A 15657-nucleotide genomic window follows, 5' to 3' on the forward strand; every position below is an offset into this window, starting at 1 on the left:
TTTGCACTTTTTGCACCAAAGTACATTCAATGCCAGACAGAACACGTCTCCTTCCTGAGCGTTATGACGGCTGCGTGGTCCCATGGTGTTTATACTTGCATACTATTGTTTGTACAGATGAGGGTGGTACCTTCAGGCGTTTGGAAATTGCTCCCAAGGATGAACCAGACTTGTGGAGGTAGACAAAAAAAAATTCTGATGTCTTGGCAGATATCTTTTTATTTTCCCATGATGTCACGCAAAGAGGCACTGAGTTTGAAGGTAGGCCTTGAAATACATCCACAGGTACACCTCCAATTGACTCAAATGATGTCAATTAGCCCATCAGAAGCTTCTAAAGCCATGACATTTTCTGGAACTTTCCCAGCTGTTTAAAGGCACAGTCAACTTAGTGTAGGTAAACTTCTGACCCATTAGAATTGTTATACCGTGAAATAATCTGTATGTAAACAATTGTTGGAAAAATGACTTCTGTCATGCACAAAGTAGATGTCCTAACCGACTTGCCAAAACAACAACAAATTTGTAGAGTGGTTGAAAAATGAGTTTTAATGACTCCAACCTAAGTGTATGTAAACTTCTGACTTCAACTGTATGTGTTTGGGGAAAATGAACATTTTTGTTTTTATTCTATAAACTACTGACAACATTTCTCCCAAATTCCCCCCCCCCCAAATAGTCATTTAGAGCATTTATTTGCAGAAAATGACAACTGGTCAAAATAACAAAAACGATGCAGTGTTGTCAGACCTTTGAATAATGCAAATACAATAAGTTCATATTCATTTTTAAACACAATACTAATGTTTTAACTTAGGAAGCGTTCAGAAATCAATATTTGGAATAACCCTGATTTTCAATCACAGCTTTCATGCGTCTTGGCATGCTCTTCACCAGTCTTTCACATTGATGTTGGGTGACTTTATGCCACTCCTGGCGCAAATATTCAAGCAGCTCGGCTTTGTTTGGTGGCTTTTGACCATCCATCTTCCTCTTGATCACATTCCAGAGGTTTTCATTGGGGTTCAGGTCAGGAGATTGGGCTGGCCATGAGAGGGCCTTGAACTGGTGGTCCTTCATCCACACCTTGATTAACCTGTCTGTGGAGCATTGGAGCATTGTCCTGCTGGAAAAACCAATCCTCAGAGTTGGGGGACATTGTCAGATCTGAAGGAAGAACGTTTTCTTCCAGGACAACCTTGTACATGGCTTGATTCATGCGTCCTTCACGAAGACAAACCTGCCCATTCTATCCTTGCTTGAAGCATCCCCCAGATCATCACCGATCCTCCACCAAATTTCACAGTGGGTGCGAGACCTGGAGAGGCCTACAAGCCACAGTGTCTTGCACCCACTGTGAAATTTGGTGGATGATCTGGGGGTGCGTAAGTGCTTAAGCAAGGCTGGAATCGGCAGATTTATTTTGTGAAGAACGCATGAATCAAGCCACGTACAAGGTTGTCCTGGAAGACCCTGTCATGGCCAGCCCAATCTGTATAGCTCTGCATTTACATGATTGTTTGACTGTAGGTGGGGGATGGTGCATCCTGTATAAACACACACTCACTTCCTTGACAACAGCTCTGCACTGCTCCGTGAAGCGCAAGAAGTATGAATCCCCTGATTTCTACTGAGGCCATATCACCGTAAATGCGCTGCATTGCCAATGCAGATGTCGGATTGACTATGCGCCAAGATGCACAATGCACGCTCTCTCCTGCCAATTTGTGCACATTCATTGTTTCATAACTTCATTGTGTGAATTGTTTGTGTTTTGATTGTTAGTGTATATCAATTCCTCATTACATATCACCAATAGTACATTTAACGTTAATTCCCTATAATCTCTAATCTACAATGTTTGTTACTTTGGTTACGGTAGTTTCTGTTAATGCATTCAATATTATTATTCCAGTCTTCCCGTTCTCATTGTCGGAGTGGACACATTGTTTGCAGAGTACACAACCTATGCTACACTTGTGAATGTTGAGTAACGACATACACGCATAGAAGTAGGCCTATAGGCTACCTGGCCTTCGCGCAAATGTAGGCATATTAACATGCCCTTCTGGGGATCTGATTAGTATTTCTAATTGGCTTAACGCACCACCACTAATAACCTGTGGAGCTTCTCAAACAGTCTGTTTTTACATCCTTTGACAATTACAATAGTTCCTCAGTGTATTTGAAAATCTTTCGCACTCACTCCCTTTCGATAACCACTTAGCATGAAAGGGAATAATGTCCTGCTCTGATCCAGTGGAAACATGATAAAATATGCCTACCTGATTACTTCTTATCAGCGCTTGACTTGGACTGGAATCATTTCTGGTACTCATTTTGGGTGCTAATACAGTTTATATTTAGGTGCAGGAGCTCCACAATACTTTTGAGATAATATTCTGTAAGCGGAACAGGAGCTCAAGCAGTAGAACATTTTAGGTGCTGGTACTCCGCTCTGGTGAGCTCCTGCCCAAGTCAAGCACTACTTCTTATCTCTTGCGCAAATAGTCTACAGCTGTGTCGGTCCCGAGCTCACTGGGGCGGAATATTTTGACCAATGTTGCAAGTTTGCCAGAGCAAGTTTGTTGCAGACAGGCCATATGTAGTCAGTGATTTATTGGATATTTATTTTTATTTAGATTTGGATAGAATTTTGATAAACCACATGACAATGATTTTGAGAAGACAATCATTATACATTTTAAATTAAACTTTCACAAATGTGCATATGAAAACTATAACTGGCATGCCGATCAGTAGAAATTGGCATTCCACATGAGAAAGGTTGCAGCCGACTCGTGTAGCCTATTACCGGTAACTTCAGGGGAGTAATGGCAGAATCTGCGAAAGCCAGCAAGAGCGGGAGTAGAATAGTTGGGTAAGGTAATTTTTCTATTTTTTTTCTCCTGGTTATCTAGAGCTCTTGCGCCCTCTTAAGGAATTTTTCTTATTTCATCAAACCGTAAGCTTAAAGCATCAGACAGGCTCGGTGGATGTAGTTGATTTGATTAAAACACATAGGGTGTGTCTCTATATGGAAAAATACATTTAGTCGGGGACAGCCCAAAACCCAACCCAGTAATAAAAACTCCACTTTGTCTATGAAAGCCAATGGAAGCTCATCATAACACACCCCTTCTTACATGTGTCTCTTGGGGTCAATCTTCTCCAGGTGAACCAAGGGCTTGAGCTGCTCAGCGACGCTGCGCATGTCTTTGCAGAACACTATACAGTGTGTGTTTGGGACTTTTACCATTGAAGACCATTGAAACCATCGTCTAACAGTAACTAATCCATGCCTGTTTCCTGGACACCGATTAAGCGTAAAAGGACCAACTGAATTGCTTTCATGGTGGAATGGTTTGAATTGTGAGGATGACCACACTATTTATTTTCATCATGAGCTAAATCTATTGGTTTTCTACCCAAAGTTGCAAAGTAAATGTTGTAATCTACAGTGCATTCGGAAAGTATTCAGACTCCTTGACTTTTTCCACATTTTGTTACGTTAGTCTTATTCTAAAATTTAAATTTGTTTTTCCTCAATCTACACACAGTAACCCATAATGACGAAGCGAAAACAGGTTTTTAGAAATGTTTAGCAATGATTTACAAATAAAGAACTAAAATAATACATTTACATATACATAAGTATTCAGACCCTTTGTTATGAGACTTGAAATTGAGCTCAGGTGCATCCTGTTTCCATTGATCATCCTTGAGATGTTTCTACAACTTGATTGGAGTCCACCTGTGGTAAATTCAGTTGATTGGACATGATTTGGAAAGGCACGCACCTGTCTATATAAGGTCCCACAGTTGACAGTCAAGCCATGAGGTCGAAGGAATTGTCCGTAGAGCTCCGAGACAAGATTGTGTCGAGGCTCAGATCCAAAACATGTCTGCAGCATTGAAGGTCCCCAAGAACACAGTGGCCTCCATCATTCTTAAAAGGAAGAAGTTTGGAACCACCAAGACTCTTCCTAGAGCTGGCCGCCCTGCCAAACTGAGCAATTGAGGGAAGAAGGGCCTTGGTCCGGTGGTGGGTGGTGACAAGAACCCAATGGTCACACTGACAGTTCCTCTGTGGAGATGGGAGAACCTATTATAACACCTCAATGGAAAGATGTGAGGAACACGAACACGATGGTGTTCTCCGTTTTGCTCTACGGCTCCCACAAACATCGGGACTCGTCTGAAGTCGGGACATCTGATCTGCCAACTTCTGTCTGAACGGTTTGTACTAATATGACCCCTCTGTGGAAAGATGAGTCTTTCACAAACACGTACATGTTGGTTTTCTCTAGGATGCCCACAAGCCTCACAAGACCAGTCTGAAGGTAGCTGGTTAACAGTTTTTATTTTTTATTATTGTAAGTATATATGGAGTTAGTGTTGTGCCTAAAATAAGGGGTTAAATGCAACAAAAACATATATAGTTTCCTAATCTTATATCTCAGATATAGGACAGGCACTTCAGATTAAGGACTATCTGTTTATCCATGTTTGAAGCTGTTATTCAATGCGTTTCTATGGGCTAATAGCAATATCAAAATTATTGTTTGATACCTGAAGGGGTCCTAAAACTCAAAATCAAATCAAATAGCTAAATGATCATTGGTTTGACCATTATAAAACAATTCCATATGTTAGCTTCGGCCGGCTGAAGCTAATAATTTAGCTAAATCTTCCCAACTGCGAACACACACACACACACGGGACGCCCACATCAAACCCGAAACCAACTCACATTTGAGTTCAGTCATGGCCACTAGCATTTCTTAATGAACCACATCTAAAACGAGGCCAGTCTAAAGTGCAGTTGTCCTTTTAGACTTTGTCATATGGTACAAAATGGGGTAGCGCTCACATCTTTATGTATTTGCAAGTTGTCAGCTTCACACCATCTTTACTCAAATGTGAATACAAAAGGAAATGTGCATGGTGGACCTTCTCATATAGTCAAAATGTTGGAGTATGGACACTTTGAAGGTTAATCCTTGACATTAAATGTCAATTTACATTTTTGAGTCTTCAAAAAATGTGCCATATAGGAAAGATTCAAGACCGAAAGCGACCCTTTTGAGCTAAAAGGTTGTTTTTCAAGCTTGCGTGCCTGTCATACTTCACTGAAAGTTACTCACCCTAGCCTGACAGTAACACTTGAGTAAATTGGAAAGGAAATGAAGAAATAGAGAAACACAATTCTATGAGTCATGTTACAGCCAGGGATATTTACGCAGAAGAAAGTGTGATGATGATGCAAAATGCATCATCTGATGAAAAAAAAAAAAACATCACACTATCCATTTTTATTGAAAGTGCTCTGTTTTGAAAACTTAACTGCTGACATGCACACTTTTTGGGGGGACTATATCAACAGGGGACTAATTAACAAAATACTCATGTTTTTTGAGTAAAATATCCTTTTAAAAGAATGCCAGGACAGGGAGGACACAGTATTAGACCCTGTGTTACATCATTGGCCTTGCCAAACACCTTACCCCGCTTAACCTCTACATTACTCTGTGTTTACTTAAGAGATAGAGGACATCAGTCAACTCTAGGTTTGGGGCATATTCACGTTGAAGAGTTGTAGCAGAGGGACCATGACGAGATTTACTTTTTCATAATATGTACATAACCTTTTAAATTTACATTAGCAATGTAACGTTACGTGCCGAGAGGGGGTTCGGGGGCAATGAACGGTTTTGCTCTGCAGCTTAAATTTACGGTAAATATCCCTGTATAGCCACTAGCCAGTAAAGCATGCTTAACAAACTATTCAACTATGCAAGCAACTTTTCATCTTAACTATATTGCACTCTTGAATAATGCAACAATTCACAAGCATGTGCAGACAGGGTTTATTTTCACATCTGTACACTCATTACATTTTAGCTTCAATACAAAGGCACAGTTACTAAAGCTAACATGCATCATTAAGTAACGTTAGTCTATAAAAAATGTATGATTACCCTCTCATACGAATAGAAAAGTAGAGTAGGCCTACCTTACAAAATTAGAACAAACCAGGCTTTATTTTATCAATATAATGCAAATCATTACATGTGGTAAAAGCTAATTGTGACAAAAAAGTGGATAATTCACTGTGGATTTGAGAATAGCTGTTTTACTTGGCCAGTGCAGCCACCATTGACAGTTGTATTTATTTTTTAAAGCTACGCCTACAATTTCAGAATGTAACAGGCTGTTACTGCAATTTCAGGTAAAAACTCAAAATATTAGGAAAATGTCTATACATTTCAGCTGATTCAAAAACACTGCTCTGCTATTACAATGTTTATTGTAGGAGTGTTGGACTCAGCAAGACAATTTAACACTGCCTTGCTTGCAGGGGGGCCAGTGACATGTGCTTCCTCCAGAAGTAGCGGTCGAGAGGTGACAAGTTAACAAGTTTACATTACAGTAAAAGGTCTAGCCGAGGGTATTTTCTCAATTTCTAGGCAATCTCTCGTAGTGAGAATAGGATCTTAAAACCTCTTAAGGATCCCCTTTTTCAATTTTCGCCTAAAATGACATACCCAAATCTAACTGCCTGTAGCTCAGGACCTGAAGCAAGGATATGCATATTCTTGATACCATTTGAAACGAAACACTTTGAAGTTTATGTAAATGTGAAGTTAATGTAGGAGAATAACACATTAGATCTGGTAAAAGTTAGTACAAACATTTTTTTTTTCTTTGTATTATCTTTAAAATGCAAGAGAAAGGCTACAATGTATTATTCCAGCCCAGGTGCAATTTAGATGTTGGCCACTAGATGGCAGCAGTGTATGTGCAAAGTTTTAGACTGATTCAATGAACCATTGCATTTCTGTTCAACATTTTGTGTGAAGACTGCCCAAGTGCCAATAACTTTTCAAGTTCATAACTGTGCACTCAAACAATAGCATGGTATTCTTTCACTGTAATAGCTACTGTACATTGGACAGTGCAGTTAGATTAACGAGAATTTAAGTTTTCTGCCAATATCAGATTTTTCTATGTCCTGGGAGATGTTCTTGTTACTTACAACCTCATGGTAATCGCATTAGCGCACATTAGCTCAACCGTCCTGCGGGTGGGACACCGATCTGTAGAGATCCTTAAAAGGTTTTAAACAAGATAGCCTGCCGTTCTTTTAGTCAACTCCTCTGTTGTGTTGTTCACTGTCATACCAAGCAATGTTGGCTAAAACACAAACGGATCTGGCAATGAGGCTATAGGAAAATTTGAAGGTCCTCCAATGACATGCTTGTAACATTCCCATTATTGTGCATAGTGTGATGATAAACCATTAGTGTAAAAAGTTACCATTTGGTCCCTGTACTAGGCATGTGTGCTTTTCTTGCTTGTGAAAAGCATCATTGATTTGCTGTGTTTTATGTCCCAGCAGATAGTGGTGAAAGAATAATTGTTCAGTGCAGGATTTTCTTTATAGACTTTGGAAGTGCATAATATTTATCTCCTTTTTCTTTCAGAGCACCTTCTACTCGAGAGACTAGTTTTATTGAAAAGATGAAGAAAACAGTGAGTGTTTTTCTATTTCAGTATTTTGGGTGTAGAAAGGATAATGGTCTAGCTACTAGACTGACTTTACTGTGGATCCTCTGGACTCCTCAGTCCAGACTTGGGTTCAAATACTATTTAAAATCATTTGAAATATTTTCTGGGCTTGATTGAGCTTGTCTGGTACAATAAAACCAATAGAATATTTAAAAAGGTGAAAACCCTGCCCATCTGGCAATCCAGGAAGAAAAGAGCAAATGCTAAAAGTATTTGAAAGATTTGAAATAGTATTTGAACATTTTGTCTGTTCAGTACTAGCTGACCTTGAGAAATGTATATAGTTGATTTGGCTGCAAAGTCCCCAGATATCAGAAGGTGAAATAAATACAATTATGCTATTTTACGACATCATGTAGTTTAGTCTCTGTTGCTCACTGTCTATTGATTTATCATGGGAACCATAAATGGTGAAATACACGGAGTATACAAAACATTAAGAACACCTGTTCTTTCCATGACATAGACTGACCAGGTGATCCTTTATTGATGTCACTTGTTAAATCCACTTCAATAAGTAGATGAAGGGGAGGAGTCGGGTTAAAGAAGGATTTTTAAGCCTTGAGACCATAGATCCCAACAGTGGAGGTTTCAGAATACCCACAAAAACAATAGTTTTTCCACCATAAATTTTTCCCATAGGGGATTTTAGAAACACTTAAATTAAAGGCTATGCTTCGTGTGGGCTTACCCTGGCGTGACGTTTTGATAACCATTTAAGTCTTTCTCGGACAAGGTGACTTTTAGCAATATATTCAGCTCAATTTACTCATTTATAAAATGCTAAATAGCATCAAAGTAGACATCATGCAAAACTACAAATCACTGCAAGCTCCTGCATGTAATCTCTTGCTGACACCTTTGCTAACGAGTATTGTCAATTTATAACTTGCACAAGACAGTTCACAGAATTGTCCATTTTAAAGAAATGTAGCCAATTGATTCATTACTACATTTAGCTAACATTAGTTAATCCAGAGATTCTTACCTTTGCCTCGATTCGGCAGTCTCGTCCAGATCATCATGGCATTTGTAGTTCTTTATGATAGCCACATTAGCAGCTAATTAGCGATTCATTTTTGGGGTGGTAAATATAGTCACATTGTCCTAGAGAGATTTACATGTTTATCAAAATGTCACGCCAGAGTAATCCTACACAAAACACAGCCCTTATTTTAAGTGTTTCTAAAATCCCCTGTGGGAAAAAGTTATGCTGGAAAAACTATTGGAACCATTTCCCTGTTTGACCGCTAGGTTTTATGGGTATTATGACTCATACTGTGGTACTATATTGGGACAATATGGGCCAGCATCCCTGTGAAACGCTTTCGACACCTTGTCCTGAGGGCAAAAGGAGATGCAACTCAATATTAGGAAGGTGTTCCTAGTGTTTGGTATACTCAGTGTTTTAAATTATTCTATCACAGACCATAATGCTCTAACCTGTATAATGTAATATTTTACCTCGTTATTGGACAGCAAAAAGTTAAATGGCAACAGGGTGGGTTGGTATTTGGTTATAACTAGGGCCTGGAGTTTTTTCCTGGCCGCCAGGTCATGTGGTCAGGAAAAAACTCCTGGCCCTTATTCCAAGTGTTGCTGCTATTTCCCTCCAGGGTAGGAACATCGTGGTATTCTACGGCTCTCAGACAGGCACGGGCGAGGAGTTTGCCAACCGGCTGTCCAAAGATGCCCAGCGCTACGGCATGAAGGGTATGGCTGCCGACCCCGAGGAATACGATATGGTAACTAATTAACGACATTCCAATATCAGTGTTTATATGGTTACATATGAAATTCGGTATCCTGGTTCCGTTTTTCTGGATCATTTGAGAATTTTACTAAATAGGTTTTGCTTTCACAAGACCTGAAATAATCATTTTGGGTGCGATTTGAATTCTACGTGACATTAGCAAGCTAGCTTGTTTACAATGGGCAAAAAGAACCATACAATTCGTGCTGCCGCGTCACAATACCTGGTACTCTGGTCCTGGGTCTTGGATCCGCTACTCACACAGGTCCAGGATTCGCTTCAGTCAGGGTTTGTTAGTGTTTCACACAGGCTTTATAGCATGGATCAGAGTACCAAAAGCTCCAAGATCCGAATCATACAGGGAATATGTAGCCTAGTGGTTAGAGCGTTGGGTCAGTAACTGAAAAGTTCCTGGATCGAAACCCCGAGCTGAAAAAGTAACAATCTGTCGTTCTGCCCCTGAACAAGGCAGTTAACCCACTGTTTCCCGGTAGGCTGTCATTGTAAATAAGAACTTGTTCTTAACTGACTTGCCTAGTTAAATAAAAATGTGAAAACACCCTTAGTATAATAACGATTCTAATAACCCATTTATGACAACCCTGTCTAATAAGGCTTCTATACTGCCACCCCAGCAGCTCCAACAAGGATTCATACCTGCATAGCTCAAAGGTGGCTCATCTGTACCCCTCCTAACAATATTAGTCTCTTGAGCCAAGGTCCTGTTCCAAAAAGTTGAAAACATAATTGTGCCCTGAATGGCATACAGCACATGTAATGGCAAACATCTAATGTCCAGGCATCTTCTAATCCACAGTCTGAGCTGTCCCGTCTGGCTGAGATTGGCAACTCCCTGGCCATCTTCTGCATGGCCACTTACGGTGAGGGAGACCCCACAGACAACGCCCAGGACTTCTATGACTGGCTGCAGGAGACCGACGGGGAATTGGATGGAGTCAACTATACTGTGATTATCTCTTTCTCTCTCTCGCTCTCTCCTCCCCCTGTTATTCATAATCAGGGCCAGGAGTTTGCCCAAGAAAAACTCCTGTTGGCCCCATTCACATACAGTTGAAGTCGGAAGTTTACATACACCTTAGCCAAATACATTTAAACTCAGTTCTTGACATTTAATCCTAGTAAAAATTCCCTGTCTTAGGTCAGTTAGGATCACCACTTTATTTTAAGAATGTGAAATGTCAGAATAATAGTGTAGAGTGATTTATTTCAGCTTTTATTTCTTTCATCACATTCCCAGTGGGTCAGAAGTTTACATGCACTCAATTAGTAGTTGGTAGCATTGCTTAACTTGGGTCAAATGTTTTGGGTAGCCTTCCACAAGCTTCCCACAATAAGTTGGGTGAATTTTGGCCCATTCCTTCTGACAGAGCTGGTGTAACTGAGTCAGGTTTGTAGGCCTCCTTGCTCGCACACGCTTTTTCAGTTCTGCCCACAAATTTTCTATAGGATTGAGGTCAGGGCTTTGTGATGGCCACTCCAATACCTTGACTTTGTTGTCCTTAAGCCATTTTGCCACAACTTTGGAAGTATGCTTGGGGTCATTGTCCATTTGGAAGACCCATTTGCAACCAAGCTTTAACTTCCTGACTGATGTCTTGAGATGTTGCTTCAATATATCCACATAATTTTCCTACCTCGTGATGCCATCTATTTTGTGAAGTGCACCAGTCCCTCCTGCAGCAAAGCACCCCCACTACATGATGCTGCCACCCCCGTGCTTCACGGTTGGGATGGTGTTCTTTGGCTTGCAAGCCTCCCCCTTTTTCCTCCAAACATAACAATGGTCATTATGGCCAAACAGTTCTATTTTTGTTTCATCAGAGGACATTTCTCAAAAAAGTACGATCTTTGTCCCCATGTGCAGGTGCAAACCGTAGTCTGGCTTTTTTATGGCGGTTTTGGAGCATTGGCTTCTTCCTTGCTGAGTGGCCTTCCAGGTTATGTCGATTGAGGACTCGTTTTACTGTGGATATAGATACTTTTGTACCCGTTTCCTCCAGCATCTTCACAAGGTCCTTTGCTGTTGTTCCGGGATTGATTTGCACTTTTTGCACCAAAGTACATTCATCTCTAGGAGACAGAACGCTTCTCCTTCCTGAGCGGTATGACGGCTGCGTGGTCCCATGGTGTTTATACTTGCGTATTATTGTTTGTACAGATGAACATAGTACCTTCAAGCATTTGGAAATTGTTCCCAAGGATGAACCAGACTGGTGGAGGTCTACAATTGTTTTTCTGAGGTCTTGGCTGACTTCTTTTGATTTTCTCATGATGTCATGCAAAGAGGCACTGAGTTTGAAGGTAGGCCTTGAAATACATCCACAGGTACACCTCCGATTGACTCAAATTAGGTCAATTATCATATCAGAAGCTTCTAAAGCATTACATAATTTTCTGGAATTTTCCAAGCTGTTTAAAGGCACAGTCAACTTACTGTATGTTAACTTCTGACTCACTGGAATTGTGATACAGTGAATTATAAGTGAAATAATCTGTCTGTAAACAACCGACTTGCCAAAACTATAGTTAGTTAACAAGAAATGTGTGGAGTGGTTGAAAAACTAGTTTTAATGACTCCAATCTAAGTGTATGTAAACCTCCGACTTCAACTGTACATTAGCCAAGCGTTCACTTTCAAATGTGTATTTCACGTGAATTAACTTTAGTGTGAGACCGAGATGAGTTATGCTAACATCCAAAAAATAGGCTTTATGTGTATGGTTGAGTTCTGGCTTCGGCCATAGCTGACATACGTGCCATCCTGGCTGGTTGGTCATTGTCGGAGTTGGTCCAACATTCCTGCCCTCAATGGGATGAAGAATTTCACTTCTGACTGGAGGCAATCTGGCCACGCACTCTGAATGGTCACTTGGGCTCCTTCCACTCCCTGCCAGTGTCTTTTTGTCCTAGACTTGAAAGACAGCATTAATTACACTTAATGAAAGATGATAGACGTTCAGTGTACTCCCAGTAGGAGCTTGCGTTGAATGTGTGTGCATGTCTCTGTGTGTGTGTATATAGTATACGATCTTATATTGATTTTGTATTTTTTTTACTAGAAGTGACTGATGTTGACATCTCTCCCTGCAGGTGTTTGCATTGGGCAACAAGACATATGAACACTACAATGCCATGGGGGCGTACGTGGACAAGAGGCTGGAGGAACTGGGAGCCAAGAGGGTCTTTGACCTGGGCATGGGAGACGATGACGGCAAGTGAGTGAGGCTGCGTTGGAGGGGTGCGTCCCAATATCTATTTTCCCCTGAAGAGTGCACTTGTTTACTACTTCCCACAAATCTAAAGGCATTGGACTGGTGGAGGCATGCACTAATGGGAGTTTACACCATATTTGTTATACCAGTCATGTCCTTTCAAATCAGTGAAGGGAAGTGAACGATTGCACACTTTGGTAGGAAGGAGAGATAATTGGACATAACCTTGGATCTCTCCCGAATCAAAGTGTGACCGATGTTGAGATCATAATGATGGCCAAATGATGGAAATGGGGGTTGATAAGAGGGTTTTTCTGCTTCTTTTCATTTTTCAGCCTGGAGGAGGACTTTGTGACATGGAGGGAGCAGTTCTGGCCAGCCATGTGCGAGCACTTTGGAGTGGAGGCTTCAGGAGAGGACTCCAGGTACTTATCCCAATTTATTGTAATTATCACATTCTCATTTTCCCTCAATTCATACACAGAGTATGGAAGGAGAGATTTGCAGATTAACTGTAGGCCCTCTCGCTCTACATTAGCATTCGTCAGTATGAGCTCAAGGAGCACAATGACATCAACATGAACAAGGTGTACACAGGAGAGTTGGGCCGTCTGAAGAGCTTTGAGACCCAGAAACCGTGAGTTATTCTACCCCATCCTCTTCACTTATCATTACAATATCTGCTACAGAGTTTCGTGTTCTAAAGATTTCTCTTTAAACAAGTATTACTGCCCGCTAGTGGAGCTAAAGGGGATTTCCTAGTTGGAACGCTAAAGTGCGACACTGCTTCATCTGTCGATGTTCACCTCTATGATTTACCTCATATTGTCTCTGCATACTGATGTGTACAGTTCACTGGTATGAAATTCTATTGATCCTTTCCCCCCAGTCCTTTTGACGCAAAAAACCCCTTCCTGGCTCCAGTCACTGTTAACCGCAAGCTCAACAAAGCAGGTGACAGGCATCTCATGCACCTTGAAGTGGACATTACAGGCTCCAAGATTAGGTAAGCGAGAGCCAAGAGCTGTAACTTTCTTTGTATAGTTATCAACCAATATCTACCTCCCAGACAGTATTTCCTTAAAAGGAATAGGCTACACTTCTTAGATGAAATGGTGCCTTTTTATATAGTGGAAAGATGACTTGAAAACCCTTTGTCATTCTGTCTTTGTAGATATGAGTCGGGAGACCACGTTGCCGTCTATCCTACCAATGACACAGCGATCGTGAACAGGCTGGGACAGATCCTTGGCGTGGACCTTGATTCAGTTATCTCTCTCAACAACCTTGATGGTGCGGCACTGACCTGATGCAACACCTTGACTCAGAGTCCTCTGAATATCTCTCAATGTCTTTTTAAGATCCTTAAACACACACATTCTGTTTGGACATCTCTTGAAATGTTACTCTCCCTGTATTACATTTTTTTTTTAAGGAGAAAGTTTTGTGAAATCACCAACTGCTTTTTATTACTCTAAATCTTAGGGTCGGTGTCCTTCACCCAGGTTAAGCCTAGTCCTGGACTTAAAAGAAGCTTCATTGAGAATACTGTTTAGTCCAAGATTGGGCTTAATGTGTGGAAACTGTCCCTTAATGTATAACCAATGTTAATGTGATGCTATCTGATGCCGTTTCTCAGAGGAGTCCAATAAGAAGCACCCATTCCCTTGCCCCACCACCTATCGTACGGCTCTGACCCACTACCTGGACATCATCCACCCGCCTCGCACCAACGTCCTGTATGAGCTGGCCCAGTACGCCACTGACCCCAAGGACCAGGAGAACATGCGCAAGATGGCCTCGTCTGCTCCCGAGGGCAAGGTGTGTGGCTGTGACACTGTGTTAACTTATTTCCTATTCTAAAAGTAGTCAAGATTACCTCAACATACACAAGATGGGTTATTGGTAGTGGGAAAGTTACGCTTAAACCTCAGGGTTGGGGTCAATTCAATGTCAATTCAGGAAGCAATCTTGAAAAGCATTGAGAAAAATTGGAATTGGAATTCAAATGTACTTTCTGACTGAACTGAAATGGAATTGACCCCAACCCTGATAAGCCTATAACACATGTGAAAAGTTGCCCTTAAGCACAGATCTAACTCCAGCCTTAACCAATTTCGGAGGATGGTAAATATATCTGACCCAGATGCCTGACTCCAGATCAGTGGTTAGGGGCAACTTCTACCTACTCCATGTTATCCCAGCTAAGTGTTGTGGTCTCTACTAGGCTCTGTACCAGAGTTTTGTGCTGGAAGACAACAGGAACATCCTGGCCATCCTGGAGGATCTGCCGTCCTTGCGGCCTCCCATCGACCACCTGTGTGAGCTCATGCCCCGTTTGCAGGCTCGCTACTACTCCATTGCCTCCTCCTCCAAGGTGAGGATATATACAGGGTGTATCCATGCATTGTAGCAAAACAATGGTTTCTAGTGAATATACCCCAGTACATCAACCCTAATGACGCCACACCCTAACTCCTCCTCAATACATTTATTTTTCTTGTTACATTTACAGTAGTTATTTAGCAGACGCTGCCATCCACTATAAATTATATTGAGATAATGTGAAACGACCACGTATTATTATTATTATTATTATTATTATTATTATAGGCCCAGTGCAGTCAAAAACATGATTTCCCTGTGTTTTATATGTGTATATATAAACTATGAAACAACACATATGGAATCATGTAGTAACCAAAAAAGGTTTAAACAATTCTAAATATCTTGATATTTGAGATTCTTCAAATGGCCACACTTTGCCTTGTTGACAGCTTTGCACACTCTTGGCATTCTCTCAACCAGCTTCACCTGGAATACTTTCCCAACAGTCTTGAAGGAGTTGACACATATGCTGAGCACTTGTTGGCTGCTTTTCCTTCACTCTGCGGTCCGACTCATCCCAAACCATCTCACTTTGGTTAACCTCTTAAATCTAGACGTTCCGCTAGCGGAACACCTGCTCCAATATCCAATGATGGGCGTGGCGCGAAATACAAACTCCTCGAAAATCCGAAAACTTCAATTTTTCAAACATATGACTATTTTACACCATTTTAAAGACAAGACTCTCCTTTATCTAACCACACTGTCCGA

At 41.0% G+C, this 15657-nt stretch overlaps 1 protein-coding gene across 3 annotated transcripts in view; it reads left to right on the top strand.

Moving 5' to 3' along the window:
• porb (P450 (cytochrome) oxidoreductase b) overlaps positions 1–15657 on the top strand; it is a 49553-nt gene that overhangs the window by 28358 nt on the left and 5538 nt on the right. For all 3 annotated transcript variants that reach the window (XM_014213572.2, XM_045724322.1, XM_014213571.2), the window contains exons 3-12: positions 7488–7536; positions 9189–9317; positions 10143–10292; positions 12437–12561; positions 12894–12983; positions 13097–13195; positions 13448–13564; positions 13733–13851; positions 14198–14379; positions 14786–14935. In XM_014213572.2, coding sequence (XP_014069047.1) covers positions 7488–7536; positions 9189–9317; positions 10143–10292; positions 12437–12561; positions 12894–12983; positions 13097–13195; positions 13448–13564; positions 13733–13851; positions 14198–14379; positions 14786–14935 — 1210 coding nt within the window. The remainder of the gene's footprint in view (positions 1–7487; positions 7537–9188; positions 9318–10142; positions 10293–12436; positions 12562–12893; positions 12984–13096; positions 13196–13447; positions 13565–13732; positions 13852–14197; positions 14380–14785; positions 14936–15657) is intronic.

Source organism: Salmo salar, chromosome ssa09, assembly GCF_905237065.1.
Source record: "Salmo salar chromosome ssa09, Ssal_v3.1, whole genome shotgun sequence".
In the NCBI taxonomy this organism is placed as follows: domain Eukaryota; kingdom Metazoa; phylum Chordata; class Actinopteri; order Salmoniformes; family Salmonidae; genus Salmo; species Salmo salar.